The sequence below is a fragment of the Manacus candei genome, unplaced genomic scaffold, assembly GCF_025592945.1.
Source record: "Manacus candei isolate 608988 ecotype Guabito, Panama unplaced genomic scaffold, ASM2559294v1 h1tg000119l, whole genome shotgun sequence".
NCBI lineage: Eukaryota > Metazoa > Chordata > Aves > Passeriformes > Pipridae > Manacus > Manacus candei.
In genome coordinates, this window is record NW_026138167.1 from 3,108,634 (window position 1) to 3,131,553 (window position 22,920).

The 22,920-nt window shown below is 42.0% G+C and overlaps 1 protein-coding gene across 3 annotated transcripts in view; it reads right to left on the reverse strand.

The window, feature by feature from the left end:
* TBC1D2B (TBC1 domain family member 2B) overlaps positions 1–22,920 on the reverse strand; it is a 33,101-nt gene that overhangs the window by 4,087 nt on the left and 6,094 nt on the right. For 2 of the 3 annotated variants that reach the window (XM_051770494.1, XM_051770496.1), the window contains exons 2-12: positions 21,147–21,300; positions 16,244–16,409; positions 11,557–11,714; positions 10,322–10,551; positions 8,594–8,986; positions 7,665–7,775; positions 6,567–6,760; positions 5,586–6,080; positions 4,509–4,626; positions 3,653–3,838; positions 2,219–2,340 (exon numbers count right to left, since the gene is read on the reverse strand). In XM_051770494.1, the coding sequence (XP_051626454.1) occupies positions 2,219–2,340; positions 3,653–3,838; positions 4,509–4,626; positions 5,586–6,080; positions 6,567–6,760; positions 7,665–7,775; positions 8,594–8,986; positions 10,322–10,551; positions 11,557–11,714; positions 16,244–16,409; positions 21,147–21,300 (2,327 nt within the window). The remainder of the gene's footprint in view (positions 1–2,218; positions 2,341–3,652; positions 3,839–4,508; positions 4,627–5,585; positions 6,081–6,566; positions 6,761–7,664; positions 7,776–8,593; positions 8,987–10,321; positions 10,552–11,556; positions 11,715–16,243; positions 16,410–21,146; positions 21,301–22,920) is intronic. The other variant, XM_051770495.1, reaches the window with a different exon arrangement.

Below are 22,920 nucleotides of genomic sequence, written 5' to 3' on the forward strand. Positions count from 1 at the left end.
TGCTCAGGAGTTCACAAAGCAAACTCTGTATAATGCTACAGAGATCACAGCCTTGACAGCACCGATCAGAAGACATGAGCTGGGATAATCAGAGCTTCCCTGGCTCCACTGAACACTTGGTACACCCAGTTACCCCACTGTAGGTTGGATAACTTCCTCCACATAACCCACTGAAGCCCCTTCAACCCCAAACCAGTCAGCTCTCCAGTTAACCAAGACAACCCGACAACGAGGAGACCAATAAAGCCTGGGATGACACAAATGCAGCCCAGGAGAACACAGAACGTGTCCAAGCCAAACTGATACAGCAAGGAAGCTCTGGGCTTTTGCTGCTGGAGCACAGAGATCTCTGAGCTGGTGCCAAGCCAAGCTCGTCAGGGCACAGCAAAGCACCCCAGAGGGTCCAGCACCCTCCCAGAGTGATGCTGCACCACATCCTTCAGTCACAGCACACCCAGCAACTGACCTGTCTAATCAGTCCAGAGTTAACTACATCAGTGTTGCTGATCTACACCTAAAAATATCTCACTGTTTACTAAGGAAAAAAGGGGAATTGGAATATTTAATTTAGTCTACTTGAATTATCAGATGAACCCAAATATTAGGAAAACTTATTTGGACAGTTTATTTAAGGCTAGTTTTGTATTTTTGAGTGAACCAGAATGATTTCCTGCTATTTCTACACAGAACATATTCCAACTGTACACAGCATGCCATGGAACACAACCTGTACCTGTAGAAAAACCTAACTATGACACTCTACAGCCCAGAGTATACTCATGCACATGTTTGTAGATACATTTCTTTACTAGAGAGTTTGAACTTAAAAATTCCCTGCGAAAAGATTTTTAACCCACCCAGGACACCCATGAACTCTATTAAAAAAAGATTTCTGAACTTTTCCTCTACAACATGACTTTTGGTCCTTATCAGGAAAGACATCGTTCTACATGCTTTTGTACTGTCCAAATTTTGATGCTGTAAAACTTGTACAAACGTAAAGAAGGAGAAACCAGGCAGTTGGAATCCTGGCTTGTCAGTCCCAGCAAATCCTTATTCCCTAGGTGGCACTGCACCACTGCTTGCAACTCCCACTTTTAAATCTGTAGGCAAAGGCTTACAGAGCATATTTGTATTGTAAATATCTTTGATGCACTGAATGCTGTCCTTGCTTGAACTCCCCATCTGCCAGTGATACCCCATCAGCTCATTTTGTTAACAGCAATATTAGAAGCCTTTAAAATAAGTTATTTCCATGCCAGAAAGTTTAGACAGGAGAACCAAGACATCATTTCCAGAAGCAGAAAAGGAATGGAAACCGAAATCTTCACCTCTGATTAAATATCAAAATTTTGTTCAAATTAGGTAAAAAAGATTTCATTTTTTTCTCTCTGCATCAGTCCCAGTAATCCTTTTCAAGCACAGAGTAAGATTACTGAGTTTTAACTTCTCTCCAGTCAAAACAAACACAGGAAGTAAAAATATTAAACAGCTCTTCCAGCAGAATTCAAAGTAGAAGCCTAAGTTTATGTGGAATTTATTACAGTAAAAAAACCACCTCAGATTTCAATATATGATTTTGCACTAAATTGAAAATCAGTGAGCTTCAATATATGTCCTGAATATTTTCAGACATTAAACCAACCCCAACATGACTTTTTAGATTAATCTGCTGCTCTACAGTCTTGAAACCAGGAACCTAAAAACACCAGACCTTGATTTACAAACTGTAAGGACTGAAGAACAGAAGAGTATCTAATTTGTGTTTATTCTCTGCTTCCAAGTATATCTCAGAATCAGCTGGAACCAGTAGCAGTAGCCTATACATTAAATGATGTACAGATCTAAGCCTTGTAGGACATGGCTCACATTTTTAACACCTGAGCCAGGACGTGGTTTTATTTACCATAAAACACTTTGCTAGCAGAAATAGTGTCTGCAATGCAGGGGGAGACTTCACCTGTGGCTGGAATTCTCAAGTGTTGCTACCATGGCACTACAGCCAAACCAGGTAACCTCCATCACACCTCACAGTTACCAGCTCAGCATTCATCACTTCTGCCAGATCTAGAGTGCTCATGGCAAATCTTGGCAGTCAGCTGCATCTCTAGTTGCTTTACACCTGATTTAGGATCTAGATAAAACCAAAACAGCCCCCCCTCACTTCTCCCATGCCCCACTACAAGTCTTGCAAGGACACAGAGTGCGAGTTCCCCACCTGGCATCGAGTATGTTGCGTGTGAAGTAGCGAAGGTACTTGAAGATGGACATGGAATCCTGCAGCTTTAAGATTTCCTCTTCTTGGTATTTAAAAAGTGCCAGGGCAAATCGGAATATTACCTGAGAAAACACCCAGTATTAGGGATTTGTAAGTACAGAATGCACCAGCTCTCATTATCATCCTGATAAACCCCAAGGAGAAGGGTTACTCTCACAGAGGCTGCACATGAGCTCTCTAATCACACCTCCCTCTGTCCCCCCCTTCCCTGGCCCAGCCCCGTTTCCAAAAGCTGCCAAATACTTCTGTTGTGGCTGTACCCAAGGCCAGCTGTCCCACAGACCCATCCAGAACACAAGGCTCAGTTCAGAGATTCAAATTCTTGGACACTTTTAGTTCCAAATTCAGTTGTAGCACCCAGACTGCTGGGCCTATTCAATGCATTTATTAAGTTACTTCACAGTTAAATTTAAGTTTTGATTTTTAAACAGCTTCTTTTCCAAGGCCTTGAATTTTCCCAACACACTGAGGACCTGATGCTGGAGGAGTTTCTGATACCAGTTTGTCCATCACCATTGGCATGAGCTGGAAGCAGCATTATTTCCCTTTGCTTTGGTAAGTTCTGAACTTTGCCAGTCCGTGCCTGGCTGCATTCACAAATTGCCAAGATGTTTAACTGATGTGAATGAACAGCCAACCACTCTGTGTTCAAATGCCCAACCAAGGCCAGCGAGCAGTCACCTCAAACACAGTTTTTGTCTTATTTTATAACTCACCTATTCTCTCCAGTTGCCTACAAAATCTACTTTAGTGTTTGAAACCAATGACTTTTTTTTTCCCCACACTGATTTTATTTCACTGCAATTTTAGAAAAATGAAAATTCTTTCAAATCCCCCCTTGATTTATGACATAGAGTCACTGTTTGTCATTTGTGCTTCAAATGTCTGCAGAGATAAAACAAATATTTGCTGCAGAGAAAAGCTAAAAATCAGCTCTTGGTTACAAGTAATTTTTACATCTTTTCAATACTTCTAACTTCTGCCTCCATCACCTCATCTTTCTTTTTTATAAGAGTAGCTCTCACCTTGATATAATTACCAGAAACTCATTGACAGCTGCACATAAGAATAAACAGCACTGCCTGGACTTTTATTTTTTTCAAAGGGGGAAAAAAAAGGTGGTGGCAAAAGGAAAATACTTGTATTTAAAATTCTTCCATGTAACTCAACCCCTTAACTTGCAGAGCACAGATAAAATGGAAAATGCTTTGGCTGGTTATTTATGCACATTTCCTCCTTTGTTCTTTTTTTTCCCTACCAGTGATTTTAAGTGACAGGATTCTTGTGAAACCACCTTCCTCCCCCCTGTGCTCAGTAACAGCAGAGCAGTTTTTCTCAGGTAACAAATGAACAATCTCAGCTCCTTCAGCTCACCTTTGGTCCCTCATAGAGGAAGGAGTCCCAGATTTTGAAAAGGATGTCGCTGACCACGCTGTCCACAAACACCACCAGGAACCAGTTGAAGGTGATAAGGGTGTAATCCACCTTGTACTGCTCAAAGTGAGCGTGAAGTCGTGGCAGCTTCTCACTCATCAAGTCCTTGAAAACCCGCTGATCAACCTGAACGGGTGACAAACAGGTTATTATTGCTCTTAATTTTTCAGCAGTCATTCCAAGTAGGGCTGTCACCAGCCTGTAAGTGCAAGTTTTTCAAGAGGTAACCAGGAAATCCAGGAGTGTCCAGATAACAATTCCAGGCTATACCCACCCAAATGCAGAGCCATCCCAATGCACACCCCCCTTGCTGACACACTGCCAGCTTCTGCAGCCAGCCCCTGTCCCACAGGGCTCCTCACACACAGAGGGTGTGTTTCCATGGCAGGTCACCAGGGGTGCACTGCTGCAGGAGCACTCAATGAGCTGGGAGAGATGTGGATGGAGAAGGCAGCCTGCACAGGGCAGCACCTGGAGGCAGAGCAGTGCCACAGCACAGACTGCTCCCAGGACAGCAAAATACTCCCTCAGGGCCCATAACCACCATCCCCCCAGATCTGAGGAAAGGAAGGATAAATCCACTCCATGCTGTGAAGTCAGTAATGAGAAGCGGGGTTAAGGCTGGAGCTGCAAGCACGGCACTGAACAATTATTTAGTGTCAAGCCCTTGTCCAAACAAGGGCCCTGGTGCCTGGACCCCACCCCTGTCAACTCAAGACACCCCCAGGAAGGCCTGTCAGCCAGTTGCAAAGGAAAGCTTTTGTCTGGCTGCAGTTCCCAGGAGCAGAGCACATACCTGGGATCCCAGCAGTGTCTTCGTGTAATAATCACGAGGCATGAAAACTTCCACTATTGTTACCAGACACCAAAAAGCATCTTCCTGTTCCAAGTACAGAAGTGCAATTGCCACCAACCTGAAAATAGGGTTTATTTGAAGAAAAAGATTATTATAGCATCACAAACTATATTAAGAACCATTACAATAAAGTGGTTTTGTTCAGCTGAGGTAGATCAGGAGAGCACTAAACAGCAACACTGTGACTGAAGTTTCAGATGGGGCCTTCTCAGCCACACCAAGTGTTTTTATTCAGCTAAATAAGAAATCAGATAAAGGCAAGAGCTAAGTGATCTTCTAGAAGCCATTTTCCCAGGAACTAAGACAAAATAATAAGAAGCTTCCAAGTCCTAAATATAATACTTGATTCCCAGACTTTTGTCTTTTCTTATTGAAGAGAAGAAAGAACAGATGGCTCTTGAATTACACACAAAGTTGTTTTAAGATTAGAAAAATCCTTTCTAGCACATTTGCTTTATCTCCCTTAAGATAAACATAAATAACACCATCATCTTTTAATGAAAATAAAAAGCCCTAAAATATTTTAAAGGCTGAACTTGTTCTAAGCATTTCTTCAAGTGCTGGTGCTGCTGATTTTAGCTCTCTCAACACAGAGAATTCTGCTATTCTGATTGAAGGTATCAGAGTGAAATACTGAAATTTGTGGCCTTAACAATATAAAAAAAGCTTTCAAGCATTTATTTCTGCTCGTTTTAAGAAAAAAACAAACAAATTCTTGCACACAAAAGCAACTCAATCCCCTACAAGTGATACAAAGTCAATGTAAAACTACATTCAAGTATCCCACTTCTTACATGAGTTAATTTCAGTTCCATGTTTTTTGCCAAGCTGATTTTACAGAATTCACTATCCAGGTCATCTGTTTTTTTTAATTGTTTTAAAAAACGTGCCAGTTATTTGTTTCTTAAAACACCGTAAATGCTGAGCATACAGCCCATAAGGCAAACCTCTGTTCCACGGCGTGTTGCTACATTTGGGATTTGAAAGGCTCATTACTCAGGATTAGCAATATCTCACCTGTTGAGCCCTTGGCAATATCCTATATCAGGATTTCTCCAGGAAAATGCCAGCAGCACATTCCGCAGCTTCTGGATCCCTTCGGATGTCGGGGAGGAATAATGTTTGTTGTTGGGCAAAGTCCTCAGGAGATCCAACTCAATCTGTTTGGATGCAGGGTTTTGTTTCTCCAGAGCATTTTGAAGCAAGGTTTGGAAGTACCCAGGTACTGTGCTGTCCTTGAATTTTTTAACGTGGAGATTGACACACCACTTCCAGATCTTGGAGCGGTGTTCGTGTGGAATTCCGGAGCGGATGAGGTTCTTCAGCTCCACGGAGCGCATCATCTCCCTGTTCATGGTGCTGGCAAGGTAGTTTTCCCATTTTACTCCAGCTGAGATCTCTCGATTTTCACTGAGGGAAAGTGACCTCAGGTCCAAAGCTCGTGATTTTGCTACTAGTTTCTCCTCCTCATCATCCTCTGGGACTGTCTGAAACCCATATATATCATATTCACTGCAATGGGAAAAAAAAAGGAAAAAAAAAAAGGTTTTACATGTGTTCAGCAGCCCTGAAACTCCCACGTTCCCATCAGAGTTAGTCCACAGCCACTCTCCATAGCTGTCAAGTTTTAACAATTATTACACATTTTTCTGAAATATATCTTTTATTTAGTAATTACTTTCACAATTCCATATATAAAAGACTTGGGGCCATATTCCAGTATGTATTACCATACAAATTAAGCACTTTAAGAACAGGGTCAAGTTCAAATGAACCCAACTCTTCAGTAACTCACCTTCAGCAGCTGTATGGCAACATTTGAGTCTAAGTTGTATACTATCTCAATAAACCAATAAATGTGTTAAGGGAACTTCCCAGTCTGACCATTCAGGAGACTCTGGCAGTTGCACTCCCAACACCAGAGACTTTCCCTGCTGGGACTGCAGCCCCTTCACTGACCAAGGCACACAGACATTTATTTTAACAGGACCAAATTACCTGACCAGGTGTGGTTTGAAAAAGGCCTGTTCTGGTTGTTCACTGGTTTCTGCTTTCAAGGCATCTTCCAGTAGCTGTGTGATGACCTCACGAGCAGGACTCTGCTCCTCAGAACAAACTGGAGTTTTCATTTCTTGAAGCAAGATCAAGTATTTACTTTCAATCTGGCAGAGTTTGGCTTCCAAGCTGGTGTACTGCAGAAAACAATATATTATGTAAGTCTTCAGACACTTACTTTGTGCTACACTTCTTTTAAAACCTGGTTCAGTGTGATTCTGTTGGTTTATGTTGCTCAGAAACCTGTAAGTCAGGAACAGTCAGCTTGACTTTCCCATTTGTGTAGCACCAGCAAACATAAGGCAGCAAAGCAGATCTGATGTGTTCCACCAGATGTACTTTTGCATATGGAAAATGTGAGCCAGCTTAAATTATCACTACACTGCATGAAATACAACTCAACCATTTTGTGCCTTTCAAGTAACAGCTTCAGCCTATGCATGCTGGAACAAGAACAACTCAAATGGCATTTTAAAGACATGAGTTAGGCAACAGCATGTAGGAGCTGTAAACACACACTTCCATGCCAGAAATACAGCATTTTAACCTGGCCACTGTGGGCTTTGCTTCCAAAAAACCAGAGGCAAAGCCTACCATCTCTATGTGTGTGTTTATTTTCCCAACCCCAGGCAATGGAAATATTCATTATTCACCTGCAACACCTCTACATTCAAGTTCATCTATACAAGAACACACTCCCAAAATTACATTCACCGTATCACAGTCACCCTTCATGCTCAGAAGAAAGCTCTACACATCCTGTCATACCTCAAAAAAATCATCACACCCTGAATTCTGAGGAAATAATGTTTTCAGAGAAATATATATGCCTGTGTTCATAAGTTGCAAAAAAACTTTCACCAGCAAATTTAAATTTACAGCAAATTACTTCTTTCAAGAACCCGTCCAGAAAGATTGGTCTGTAAGGACTGAGTTAAGGGGGATTTTTAACTTGTTCCACTTTCCTAGGTAGATTTACAGCTAAAATTTTGAAAACCTTTTAGACATTTCCAAAGTGAGAACATGCTGTGTTAGTCTGACCTTTGCCTGCCATTCTCTCTCTCTTGCTTCTGCGCTTCTTCGTAGAGCAGAAAGTTCCAAAATCTCCTTATTTAAAAATTTATTCTGGGTCTTATAACCCTGAAGATTGTCCTGTGGATTAAAAAAAAAAAAAAAAAGGCAAACTAGATTTTTAATAAAAAATATTTTACAAACAGCAAATGCCTGCCAGAGAAAGCACACCTCAGAACATGGAAACAGCAGCTACTAATAGCATTTATCAGGTTTAAAACTTACCAGGGTCTCATATAGGAAAGGTATGATGAATGTTTATGCATATTTTAAGTTACTTACTTGTATTCCAAATTCCTTGGAGTGTTAATCAATTTGGAATACAACATTTATCCAAAGGCAAAAAAAAGCATGTTTAGAGCAAAGTGGATAACTTCAGTAACTCCATTAAGAACTTGTGACACATTCATTGAGGTTCAAAAAAAAGGCATTAATGAGATCTGTAGGAGCATTAGTAAAACAGGTTCTTAAATTCCTCCCTTTTTGTCTCCTCAGAGCTTCCCTTTGCCATTCCACATGCTTTGTTGCCTCGGTTTCGATACTGAAAATCTTTAAAAAAGCAAGCTTTCTCTTTCTTTCCCCCCATGCTGATATTTTCCTCTTACACTCACTTCTTCCTGCTCCTTTGATTATTTCTCACATCACTGCTCCTCCCCAGCAAGGATTAATTCCCTGGAAGCCCAGGACCCTGCACTACAGGCAGACAGAGCAGCCCAAAGGAGAGGAGTTCAGTGAGATTGTCACAGACATTCAAAGAGGGGGTGCCAAGCAGAGAAAGCCTCAGCTGAGAAGTGTCCTGGGGAGCTGCTGCAGTGACCTCAAGCAGCACAGCAGCCTCAAAGCACCCCTACAGGGAGCACAGAGTCCCCTATGCATCGAGACAGAGACATTGCTCTTACTTTCAGTCTGTCCAGTTCCTGCAGGTCCTTATTAGCACTGGTGGCCGTGGGAGAATTTACTGCTCCACTTGGAGAGGATGAACTGTCCTCACATTCACTGAGCTGCCGGGAGAGTTTCATGATCACCTCATCTTTAGCTTGAATAGTTTCCATCAACATACCCAGCTGCTCATTGAGTTCTCCAACTTTGCATTTCAGGTTCTTCACTTCCTGCTGGAGGCTGTCTTTTTCCAGGTTTAACTTTTCAAGCTGATTGTTGAGACCCAAAATCTGGTCGTCCTTTTGGTGCAACAGCTCCAGTTTGTCTTTGGGAACCCCCTCACAAAGGCGGCTGGCAAAGTATTTATCGTACTGGGAGGAGCGGACTGTTTGCTGCAGGAGTCGAACAAGTTCCTGAGAATTAAAGAAAAAAAAAGGTCATGAAGTTTTAAGTTTCTAAGGTTTATAACTTACAAAGTTAACATCAAGCAAAAGAAAGCTCTGGAATGGGTTTTTAATCTGAATAAACAGCTTTTAAGAGAGCTCGGGCTGAGTTTTAAGGAAAAAGGGAAACACTGACATGACATGATTTCTAGCAGATTAACACCTTACAGTGACTGGCCTACACTGAGGGTTTAAATGTCTTTGAGCTAAGGATCCTGCCTAGAAAGGCTCCAACAGGTTAAGGAGAAGTAGTGGACAGCTGTGGCCCAGCAGTTACCTGGAAGCTGAAAAAATCCTTGCCTGCAAGCAGCCCTGTTGTAGGGAGAGGAACAGGGAGAGGGCTTAAACCCCAAAGGTTAACAGGTGAACATTCCAGAATGGAAAAGGCAAAGGAACTAACAGCTCTTCTCTAACAGAGAGAGAAAATAAGAGCAGGAAACAATACATGCTGCTTTGCCAAAAAGGAAGTCTGAAGAGGGCTTTTTAGAACATCTTGCCACACCATTTTAATTTGTCTTCTTATTAAAACAGAAGCAACTGTGAACACAGTGTTGCACTTAGACCAGTGAGATTTCTCAGAAGCTGGCTCAGGAGCTCAAATGTACTCCTGGGAAAGATAACTCCTCAAATGATTATAAACATGGGGCTCACATTCCTTCTTTGGATTCTCTTCGATCATCCCACACAACAGAAAATACAAATAGCAGCTCCATATAAGACCTAAAAATTATTCTTCTTAAAAGGAGTAGAAATTCTTTTAGATAAAGCAAGGTGCTGAATAAATTGGAGTTATGAGGCATACAACCATGAACACTATGAGTGCAGTACTATATGCATGTTTTATAGATGATTATGCTTTACAAAACCACTCCTGATGATGCAGTTAGGGTAGAGAGAAGTCAGGCCCATTCCCCAACCTCTCTCTAGCATTGAGAGAATCAAAAAACAAACAAAGAGGACCTGAAAGGATGAGTTTCTCAGAAATTATAAGTACTAATGGAAAAAGAAGCTGCGTCTACCTGAACAGAACAAAACAGACACTGAACAAAATCACTTCAGAGAATAAGGAAGATACATAAACCAAGTTAATGAACACTGTGCAAAGGTTTTGTTCAGGGATCTCATCTTCAACAGATGTAAAAATGGTCCTTCTTGTCTCAAGACTCTTTATGTACCAAGGTTTGTTCAGCACCATCGTTTTACACCAACCAACCAGCTCTTGCAGTTCGATGGCCAGAAAGGTTAAACTCACAGTCACCTGCCAGATCCATCTGCTTTGGGCACTTTGCCTGAAGGCTTAATTACCTTTTGGCTCAAAAGATCTTTCTTCAGCTTCTCCAGCTCTTCCTGCTGGCTTTGATACTTGAGCTGCAGCTCAGAGACCAGTTTGCTGCCATTGCCAGAGCACCACTCTGTTGGGGAGGAGTCGCTGCCGGCGCGGTTCTTGCTCGATCCCATCATGTCCTTCAGCAAGGGGCGCCTTGCTTTGTGTGGAATGCGGCCAAACTCAAATGGAAAAGCTGAACTAGTCAGTCCTGCACAAAACAATTTCTTCTAGTTCGGTTCACTTAGTAAAAAGGCATTTCAAAGCATTCAGATTTCCTTAAAAAAAATACACTCATTAACATCAGACTCTGAGCAGCTTCTAAACTACCCAGTACAATAGAGTTAAACATGCCTCATTTTCCAAGCTGCTTCCTTTGGTGGGAAAAGTATAGAGCTCAAAGGCTCCTCCCCTCCCAGACAAAAGACTTGGCTCATGAATTGTAAAATTCTCTTCGTGTCTTACTCCCCAAGTACTAATTTATCACACAAAATAAAAGGTACCCCTAACTATGGCAAAGTAAACTTTGCTTCAAATAATTAACAGTTCCAAAGTGGTCAGAGCAAACCCAACCCTGGTATCACAGCCCCCTGCTCCTGGAAGAGGCACTGGGGTAACAATTCACCTCTGTTTACATCACCACAGGAGTACTCAGGGAGAAGGATGTTTTCTAACAGATCAAATCGCTTGGATTCCAGCTGAAGTGCTCCTAAGGAGCTGTAAAAACATCTTCATGAGGTTATTGCAGACACTGGTCATATTTGAGACCCAGTTACAATTCACAGATGAGCTGCCACTGCATGTACATCCCCTACTTTTTCCCCATTTCAGAAGCAAGACAATGTAACACCTACATACTTATTTAGAGTATAAAGGCAGTTCTGTTTCAGGGAGTGACACTCAACTGAGTAATTAAAGTCTCAGCATTTCCCTTCATCTCCTAACTTTGCAAGTCAAGTGACAGAACTAAAGCCAGTAACACACTCAGGAAACCAGAACAGTGGATAACAAGGCTTTGTCCTCATTCTGTTGTATTTGAATGGCAGAAGATTCCAAACACATCATAAGGAATTAGTTTTTTAAAAAATGGATTTACAGAGCTCTGGATGTGGTTTGTGAAGAAAAGATAAGCTTCCACTACTTCCTAGAGACAGACACAACACAGTACATTACATTAAAGAAGGCAAATGCTCCCCTTCCTTCCTCCCACTTCTACCTTTACTTCCTTCTGCCAGGTGCTTCCTCTTTTCTTCCAGAGCCATGGAGTCCTCCAAGTCTTTGGGGGTTGGATCCAGCAGTTCCCACTCCTCGGTGGTGTAAAATATGCTCTTGCGGTTCTCGTTGTTTCCTTTCCTTAGAGAGGACATGGAATTTCTGTGGAAAAGGCAGCAGGAAAAGGTGACCACGATTTCTGTGTTTTGCATTCATTCTGTAAAGGGCTTTGCAAGACAAGCACTACAGTTCAAACAGTGCAAAGTAAAAATAAGCTAAAACACAGACCAAACCAATACCAAATAAAAGCTCAAAGAAAACAAAGGGTGTCCTACCAAACAGCACGCCCCATCAACGGGTTTCAAGAACAGAAGAATTATTTTGCTTTAATGGGATATTAATTTCTAGGAGACCACTATGGTATTTTGCATCTCCCTCTGTTTTGGCAGTGGTGAAGTACAAAAAGTTAGGATTTACAAGCAGCATCTCTTTATTGATCAGTTATTGTAGCTTAGAATTTTAGAGGAACTGCCAGGCACTGAACTGAACAGCATGCAGGCAAAACATGGATGTTATAGTTCCATATCCTGGGTTAATGCAAAACTTGGGATCACCCAAGAGACCTGCTGTGGCTGAGTCACTGATGACAGACTCCTGAGCAGTTTTTCTTTCCTAAGGTGGAACATGGCCAATTATCTGCAAGAACATTTCAGAGGCATCCTCTGAATTCCAGCCAGATAATTCCATGGAAGAACATACATTTCCCAGTAGGATGAGGTTACCTTACCCAGCTTCCTCCACAACCACCATGCAATCAGAAATGTCCACTCTTATGTCCATGAGTATTAGCACAGCTCAGTATGTAAAGCCTTTGTTCAGCCAGACAAGGAGATTCTACATTGACCCATAGGAATCAGTTTAATATCTCAGGTATAAAATTGGAAATGTATTTGCTATCTCAGCATTTTCTCTGCAGTCTGTGCAAGCCCACAAAGATGCTCTCACTCACTGAGCCACATTCTCTCTTCTTCCTTTTCAAATCTCAAGCAGAAGGTAACCCATATTACACTCTCAAGATGATGTGATGATCCAAGCCAGTCTTTCAGCTTCACATGAGATTTAACACCTGATCAACATGAACTCTAAGCTAATTATTATGCAGTGCAAGATTTTCATAATCTGATGAACCAAGAAATATTTAAGTACAACTTAAAAATAACCCTAAAGGTTATTAATAAAACCATTCCAGCAATCTACAAACTCAAAGATCAACTTATGCTACACTTTAATTTTCTCCCAGAAAGAATCACAGTTTCTGTCGGGGGCAAGAAGCCTTATTTTGTTTTTCAGACCTTCCAGGGAAATTAAACAGATCAAATTGGGCAGTGACTGACACATTTTCCAGGGCACTCAAAATCAACAGGTGTCACCTGCACCTCTCCATCTGTTCTGGGAACAGGGGCTGACTCTTACCAGGCACCTCCACAGCCCCCTGCTCTGCACTTGGTCAACTCCAGGATTTAAAACCTGTCTGAACACCACCTTCTAAAGCTTGAACAAACCACAAAGAACAAGTAGTCAAGTGACTTCTGGAAAAGCTGCTTAAAAAACTGCTGTTAAGCCCATGAAAAATCATAGCTGATGCTCTGTTTTGTAAAGCTTTTGCATAGGTTTGTTCAGGGCACTGAAGTGGCACTGCTTCATTGCTTTCTATTACATTAAAATAAGATTAAAAGATCAGATAGTTAAATTTGAAAACAATATTTATTTTCCTAAGCACACTGTGACCACTACAGTCAAACTACCCAACAGTTGATCATATGATCTAATGATTCTCTATTTTTAAATGTTTGGGGGTTAAGTCATATTTTATGGTTCTATAACTTGAGGTTACTATAATTCAGTATGTTTCCAAGTCTATATTCTGCATATATAAGAGATATAAGTAGCTGAGGGCATGAAGATTACAAAAACTCAGGCCCAAATGTCTGTATATGTCAACTAGTACTTGAAAATACATTCTGAAAAGCAGAAAAGCATGGTTCAACTTCAGTTACTGCAAATACACACACAGCTTAACTTCAAGACATATTCTTCATTTTTTCCCCATTATTCCTTCCCCACTGCTGCCTGGGATGCAAACACAGCTATTACAGCAACAGTTTCTCTGTCAGACACACCATAAACGTGCTCAGGAGGAAGGACAAGGCTCTAAAACATCTACATGTCTTAATACAAATTAGCAAAAATAAGACAAAGACATGCTCCCAGCAACACAGTTCTAGAAACATTGGGATCCATCCATTGGAGCTATAACTAGTCCCATCCCAATCCAGTAAGACACTGGAGAGTGCACACATATTCCCAAGGCCACCAGGCTGCACTGCTGCCCTAAATGGTGTAGAATTGCTGGAGAAGGGAGGAAGACCATCACCCACGACAGTCCTGCTGCTTAGAGATGTTTACTAAAATAAATTCTAACATTTTAGTGGGGTTTTTTTTGCCACCAGCTTTTACAGTTACAGCTTTTATACACTACTATGTAATTTTAATTTTAATTTTCCAAGGTTCATAATTAGCTTTCACTGCTGTGAAAATATCAACCATCTAGTCCTGGTTCTGCAGAAAGGTCCAATACCATTAAGTGCCCCTCCTTTGACACACACTCACAGACTGCTGTTTACCCAGGGAAAGAACACCACTTGTCAATCAAATGAGGTCACACATGTTAAAATACAAGACTAAATGTACTTTTCCCACAGGAATTCTGTTCAGACTGGTTTGAGCACAAACCAAGGCTGTGCAATAGGAAAGGCTGTAGGACCCCTGTGCCATTACTGAAGAGTTTGGATGACTGATTGGGCATCATTCACTTCAGGAGAAGCATGTAAAAATGATCACTATTTATGCAAAATCAATCAAAATTAGGATTATACTTGCCCTCCCCTCTCTCTGGAGCAGCTGAGGACAGCCTGTAGAAGGAAAATTCACCAGTCCCTGACCAAACCTAGGCTAAAAAAAAAAATCTTTCTTTCTCATGAAAACTGCTACAGATTCAAGTCTCAAAACAAATTTATCTTGCTAGATACAGGAGTTTAAGTGTTCATGACCTGCTGGCTGGTGGCATTCAGCCTCAAAGAGCTGCAGTGGGAAGTTTTCTTACATAGAATCATAGATTTTTACATAGATTCACAGAATATTCCAAGTTGGAAGAGAACCACGTGTTCATTCCCAAGACCTGCAAGGACTTCAAGCCATGAGGGTCAGAGCTATACAGAGAAGGCCAACTCTTGAATATTGTGCTACAGGGTCTGCTGGGCCACTGCCACCAGAAGTATTTCCCTCCACCCTCAGCTCCACCATTGCCTTCCTGCTCAGAAACACTGACACACCAACAAGGCAGCACCGAGCAGCCCACCCTGGCACTGCTGGACTTCCCCAAAGCATGGCATCTGCAACTCAGGAAAAAAAAACCAACAGCACAAAAAAAAAACCCAACAACACTCCAAAAATCAAGAAAAAAATTTAAAAAGCAAATAAACCTCATTTCAAGTATACAGGAATTCACCAAACAGAAACTGTTCCATGTACTTTTCCTTCTAAGATGATCAAGTTTAAGTTCTACCAAAGCAAAGTGGCCACACAAACCCAAGCAACCACACAACATTACCAGCTAAAACACGACATGTAGTAACAGGATTGACATCTTTCTCAATCCAGCCATAAGCCATCTTTTCTCGAACTTCAATTACAGTCTACACAGTAGAGAAAAAGAGCCAAAAAAAGAGCCAAAACCAACAACAGAAAAGGAGCCAGAAAAAGAGCCAAAACCAACACCACTTTGTAACCTCTCAGATCTCTGTGCTAAACAAGAAAGCTTTAAAAGGCATCTGTTTAACTCAGCACTGCTGCTGAAAATGAGCAGCATTTTACAGCTCAGGAGGGATGTGGTCGAGTTAACCAGAGCTACAGCTCTGCTCTGTGACCTGCTCTGCTCCAGCACAGCAACAGCCTTTAAGTACAAGTGGAAAATACGTGTGGGAAAAGCAAAGTGTAAAATCAGTTAGAAAGAAACTGTAACAGGAGGGCTGAAAGCTGGCAGAACTGCTTTCCTTAAAGCAATTATTACTGAAGAGTTCTCTCATTATGAGTAAGGGGATAATATATGTGGGTTTGATGTTGTTCAGAAAGGGTCTGACACAGTTTTGCTCAGGAATTCAAATTACATCGACTTCAAATCTGTGCCATGTGCTTTCATTTATTTTAAGAAGCAGATGAAGAGTAAGGATTTGTCCTGCTTTGATTTTGATCAATAAAAACAGTTCCAGTGCACTGAACACTACACCTGCTACAATGCTGCACCTGGGAAAAGCAGCAGGAGTTGAGGATACAACTCCCAGCTCCCTGCTGGGGTTCAGAGGGCAAAGCCATCCCCAGAAGTGCTTTCCAAGACTCCAGTCTCCCTTTCAGGTATCAGTGATGCCACATGACAATGTTCTCACTCACACCCTTCAAACAGGAGGTAAAACAAAGAGTTTACTTGGAGAGATCCCACTGTCCTGATCCACCCCACCACCCCTGTCCTTCTAAGCAGCTCCACCCACCACACACAGACATCTTTCAGTAGGGAACAGTCTCAGCCAGCAACTACCACGCTCCTGATAACTCCTTCTCCCACGTTCCCAACTTACTTGAGTTCAGTGCTCCATTGTTTAAGTGAGAAGTTGATGGCACTTGCTTGGACTGGGGCAGGCTGGGAAGCTGCTTGTTCCCCCACCAGGTCTGTAGGAGAAGTCTCCACAGCTAGAATATTTCTAGCTCTCTCTGCTGAAGCATTTTGACTTAGGATACTCAAATCTGTATTAAAAAAAAAAAAAAAACAACAACAAAAAAATAGAGAAAAAGAAAAATAGGCAAAACCTTCAATAAGTAAAAGAACAGTGGCTATGTAAAATCATATACTGCTAAGCCTGCTAGCAGGGTAGGTCGAGTTTTATTTTAGATTGCAACATAACTTAATAAAGCATTCTGTTTAAATGAACCTTAAAAACAGCAAACTGTTTTCCTCAGGGAGCTCTCACCACAGCCACCTACTTTTGATAACAGGACTCGTGTGATGCTCAGGAGGCATTATTTCATCAGTGATTTACAACCTCAATGAGTCAATATTGATTCATCCAGCTTAAGCAGCTATAAAGCTATAAAAATTAAGGGGAATTCATTACATTAACCTGCAAAACCCCCTGGTAAAACAAGCTCAGGCTTAGCTCTGATGAGTCAGCAACAGTGCCACAAAAACACTGACATCTTTCAGGCTGTGCTTCGCCCCAGAAGTTCTTCACCCTACAAGTGACACTGCTGCAAGTCAAGGAGCTTTATGGCCTTGAGCCAGCTCTGAGCCAATCCAGCCTGGGCATTCCCAGAGCCAAGAGCACTGGCACAGGCACTGCAGGCACACCCAGGGCCTCCTGGATCAGCATGGATTTACCAGCCGTGGTTGAGCTGAGGCAGCTCCTCCTCAGCTGCTCACACTGCCCCAAACGGCCCCACAGGAACCAGCCCAGGGCTGGCACGAGCCCTGAGCCACAGCTGTGGAATTCCAGAGGATCCAGGCTGATCCAACAGAGCCAGGCAGGTCTCCAACACAGCACACTGTCAAACATGGACTGCAGAGCCTGCAGTGCCTGTGTTACCTCAGTGATTCCATTAGCCTGGATAACTTGCTATCTCCCTCCAGCAGGCAGAGGGAATGAAAAATTGGGAATATGGAATATACTGTGAATAGCAACACCATTATAGAGAAGCACAAAGCAGTTTGTGGCCTTACACAAAGCCTCTGAACAGGCAAGTTAAACAAGCCCAAATGTAATTTTCAGATTCTTCTCAATATAATTCACAAAGAACTGAAGGATTAAGGATTTTCTGACAACTCTCTCAGACTTGTTCAGCATTACAAAGTAACACATTGGGATGGGCTCTGATTTTAATAAAACTCTAGGAAATCATGATGCCCTCTTTTATCACTGCTCTCACCATTACTTGGCACAAGCAGCAAGCCCAGCTTTAAGCAAACTGTCCCCTCCAGTTACTCAGCAGAGGGTTACTTTTATTTAGCCCTATCAAAGGTTAGAAGTAGAAAGAACATTCTGTAATAAAGAATACAAAGTATAAAAGATAACTGACACCAGAAATCTCTCAAACCCTTGAAAAGTGGTATCTGCCACAGAAGTGCATTGTGGTGTTTCAAACAGAAGTACAAGTTACACTGCCTTGATTTGTTATGAACAGAAGCTTCAGGGCCTTATCAGCCAAGCAGAATTCCAAGTTCTTTGGGACTGTGGCTGTTTGAGCTGAGCACAGTTCAGCTAAGATAGGTTAGCTAAAACCAGCTTTTGGTCATATTCACTGTCTAATAAAGGGCAAAGACAATAGGTTTTAATGAAAACAAAACCAAAACTAAAAAAACAAAACAAAACTAAACCCCAAACCAACCAACCAAAAAAAACCCAAAAAACACCAAAACCAAACAAAAAAAAACCAAACAAACAAACAACTCAAACACCATCCCAAAAGGAAACAAACAAGCCCTCAAACCACAAACAAAGCACAAAAACTCATGGATACCCAAAGCCAGGCTGGAATACTGACATTCTGCCTTCATACTCACAGCTTGTTTTATCTTCTACCTGCACCATTCACCAAAGCTGCCAAATCCCTTTTGGGATGGCCCAGGTAAAGGAACTGCTCAAGAGCTGAGTTCCTAACACCTGCATTTCCTCTCCCAGACCTGCCAGGTGTGGCTGAACCTGAGGCTGCTCCTTGTGCTTGATCCCTGCCAGTGGTTTGGTCAGAGGGAGGGACTGCACAGCAGGTGAGCACAACTAATTCATGTGCTTGTTAATGCAATCATCGCGTAAAATAAATAAATAAATAAATAAAATCTTGTTTTTAAACTTCTCTCAAAACGCAACAATCTTATAAATGCATGACATTGCATTTTTTATTAGTGCAAATTAAGAGGTGAGGAATAACATCACCAAGAACTGAAATTATAAAACCTACATTAACATTCAATCAATTTCAAGAAAAAAAATAATAATTCCATTTCCCATAAGGAATAAATAATTTGACTTCCATGGTAGCAAGGCAGTTCCATGACAAATCCTGCAGTCTAATTTTTGCAACACGAACTTTCCCACATCCCACTCTGACAAATAAAGTGATTTTCACTACATTGAACGTTCTTAAAAACCTTTCAAGGTTGATCCACAAAGTAGTACCTTGGCTTTATGTATGTTCCTGTTAGTCCAGATTTCTAAACTGGGAAGGGACAGGCCAGGGAGAGGACAAAACAGGCAAGGTTCCAGTAAGCAGTTCTGGTTTTGGACTGAAGACAGACCACTTCCCCTTTTAAAACATTAGTGAGAGCATCTGCACTAAGGCACCAGCAAAACAAACCAATTTCTATGCTCCAGTATAAAGCACATCTTAGTCATCAACACCAAACCAGAGCCTTAGAGAATCCCCTAATTCTACAGGAAACTTTTGGAGCACTTGATTAAAAAGAAGAAACAATCATCAATCACTCAGGCTCTTTGCATTTCCCCCAGAAGGAATTCTTACTTAAACACTTCAGCTGACAATAAAGCCATCACTGATCTGTCCTAAAAAATGAGATACTCAAGATGCAGTTCCAAATGACACATAATGCAGCTTAACTGCAGGCTGTCCCTGAAAGGGATGGGCCTATTGAGCTCCTCTATCTTACCTTGACATTCCTTGTCCTAGATTTAAAAACAATAATAATTTAAATTAAAAACAAATTCAGATAATAATAATCAAAAAAAAAATCACACAAAGACGTTCAGTTTGCTCATCCAGAAACTCCCCAACAATTTAGAGGAAAGGAAAATACCAGATCAGTGACTAAAGTACTGGATCTGCTGCCAAACTGGAGTGAGGGAGCAGCACCTCCACACGGTGCAGTGACAGCAGGTTTATTCCACCTTGTACCCAAGCTCTGAGGGAAGCAGCACAAACAAGAACAAATGGATTTGTGGCCAAGTTACATATTCCAGTTGATCTGATCCAACAATCCACTGCCAAGAGGGCAGGGCTGCTACTCCTCTGCTCTGCCTCCCTGTGTTTTCCACTGTGCCTTGTTCCCTCCTTTCCATCAGCTCTGGCAGTCACCTGATTGCCCAGTAAACATATTCCACTCCTTAATCTGGCAGAAATGACAAAGAAGTCTTCCTTTCTGGCTAACATTGAGCTCCCTCAGCTCGGCACAGGGTCAGACAACAGGACACAAAAAGGGAGCCTGAGGAGCAGAGTGTGAGAGGCTGAAGGCAGAAAGGCAAAGAGCTGGGAGAGCAAAAGGCTGCTCCCCTTCCCACCACCAGCACCAACCAGTGTGACAAGCTGCCAACCAGGCTGTGTGTGGCCACAAAGGCGCTCTCAAGCCATCCCACCTGGCATTCCCAACAATTTCCCAGGATAATCCTGGCGCTCACCTGGCCCTACAGTAAACCGCTCCTGGAAACTACACCGGCCAAAAACCACCGTGGAGAAGCAGCTGCTCCCTGCCAGCTCAGGGGCACTGCCCATGGAGGAGCTGGGCCCTGCTCCCAGCAGGGATCACTGCAGGGGCTCAAAGCCAGGCTGAGCCCCCAGGGACACAGAGCTCAGCACAGCCGAGCTGAGCACACAGCCATGGCAGAGGGAAAGCACAAAGCGGGTTAGAGAGCAACCCTGCAGCCTGGATCTGACCTGGGGGAGGGCAGGAGGCTGGGGAAAACAACACTTAACATAGCAAATTGAGATGAACCAAATATGTAATCTGGTGATGAAATATGTCTGACCCAAGAGAATTTTACTAATGCCTAACTTGGCACAGGACAGGATTTTACTCAGGCTTATTTATGGAGAACAGAAACCAGCAAGCAATCCATTTCTGTAGGGGCTCAGAAATAAAACAATTCACAAGTGCCTGAGCAATGTAGTAAAAAATACAGAATAGCTTTGTATAATACACCAATACATTTTTATAACTGACACTGAAATTACATTTTCCTTGCCTAAACATATTACAGAGACTGAATTTCACTTGTGTAGTATCAGGGTAAACAGTTTTCCAGTTTTAAAAGGCAAGACATTTTTATCAGAGTCAGACAGATCCACCATACCGTACTTTTTAGGGAACAAAGTATGGTCATTCAGAACCCAAAAAATACTTTTTCACATTAAAACCTGGAGTTTACACCTCAGGATATTTACTACACTAAGATATTGTAAGCACTGAAAGACAACTTGCCTAATCTAAGCTGTACTTAGTGAAACCCAGTCATAACACTACTCCATTCTACTTCATTTCTAAAAATATGTTTTACAAGAAATCAACAGATTTTTTAAGAGATACGAAATCACATATAAAATGACATTTATGTTAAATAATTATAGCACCGTAAACGAAGTCTATATAGAAACAAGGTGCAAAAAAACAACCTTCCAAGGCTGTTCTCAGCACAGCCTTGTACTGCTGAGCTGACACTGGAGAGAGACATCCTTCTGGTTTTACTCCAGTTTCCAACGTACCGGGATTGTCTTTGGCAACAAGACCTTTGGAGAAGTCACTGGGGGTGGGGGAGGTCCGGCTGTCCCTCTTGGCTGCGTCCACGTTGTTGCAATATTCCCACCTCTTCTGCTGGAGCTCCTGCAGCCAGTAGGTCATGTCCTGACGAGTGGCAGCCTGAACACACAGAGCCAGAGCAGTGGTGAGATCGCTGCGTGTTCTCTGCTGCATGAACACAGCAATTCCAAGAGCAGCAGGAAAACCAACCCAGATAACGAGCAGAGCAGCAAGGGACCATCACTCAGAACCAGCAGGATTTACAAGAAATAACCACCAGTGTACCAGAGGCACCTCATGCACACACACACACACACCCCTCCCTAATTTTTAAGCCAAATTCATTTTCTATTAGAAGCTGTCACATGCATTCTTCTTCTCCAGTTCTACACTCAAACATTAGGAAACGCAGCAGCATCTTTTAGTTACACACAAAGCACTGTTTGAACACATAGCTACAGTCCATATCACAAGGAAAAAAGATCCCATACACACTCAAGAAGATTCCCATTTCCTTTTAAATTGCTTTCTCACCAGCAGAAACCAACAAACTAATCATGCATCTCAACACCTCCTACTTTAATTACTAAATCTACATATTGTATTTCTTGATGATCCCACGAGCTAAACAGCTCCTATAGAAAAATCATACTTCAAATAAAAAACCCAACAGGAATGTTTAATCTACAAGCCCAAAGTGATCAAAGTGAACAGGTAGTAAGTGAGCAAGAATTCAAACACACCTTGAATAACAGCTCTAAGTCTTTTCAAAACACGTCAAATGAAAATACACAAATAACACCATGAGACAAGTGATGGCAGCTGACACTGCAGGTGCTCCCATGGAAAGGTTATTGTTATCCCAACATACATCCTCAGCTGCCAGTCTGGGACAAGCACCTGACCCAGTGACACGGTCTGTTCAGGAGCAAAAGGTTACCACTTGTGAGGAGACACTCCTCTAAGTCCTTTGGTTTGTAAGAAAAAATAGTGCTTATCTTTTAGCCAGCCTTGTTTCTACCTTTTCCCCAAGTGCTTGGTGGAATTATCAGTGAAAAACCCTCCTTGCTTGGGCAAATGACTAAGTTTGCTCTTTAAAGACAATTTAACTTCCTGTTCTATTTATCACAGAGGGCACCTGTGCAAGGCACAGCCACAAAAGAGTGAAAAGCCACAAACAACACACATTTCCTTATGAAAGAAATGCAGTGAAGCACAGCAATGGCATAGAACTGTCTTCATCATAGATAGAACACTTTTGGTCTGGTCAAATTGAGGACCCATTTGCCATCATATTTTGACCCTGGCAGTAACTAATTACAAGACAAAGCCCAAACAGCACAGCAAACAAGAACTGTTGCTTCCCCAGGGGCTCTCTCTGGCTCAGCAATTTGCCATCTCAGCGTTCAGCAATCAGAGACACACATTTTTGTTTTACCATTTGGCTCTTTGTACCTGTATGAGCTTTAACGTCCCCAACATTCCACAGCAAATGGCTCCAAAGCACCGTGCAAGGACGTTAAACAGAAAACGGTTATTCCTGGAGCTGCTGCTCCAGCTCCTCTCAGTACATCATAAACAGGGTAAGATATAAGATAAATAAATCGTGGCAACATTAGTAAATCGACCAGTCATACACAAGGACACTGCAGGTTCACTGTTCTCAGCTGACAGGAAAGATATGTGAGACACTTCTAATCTGAAGTGGAAATTAGTTTCATATATTCTTGCTTGCCTGCT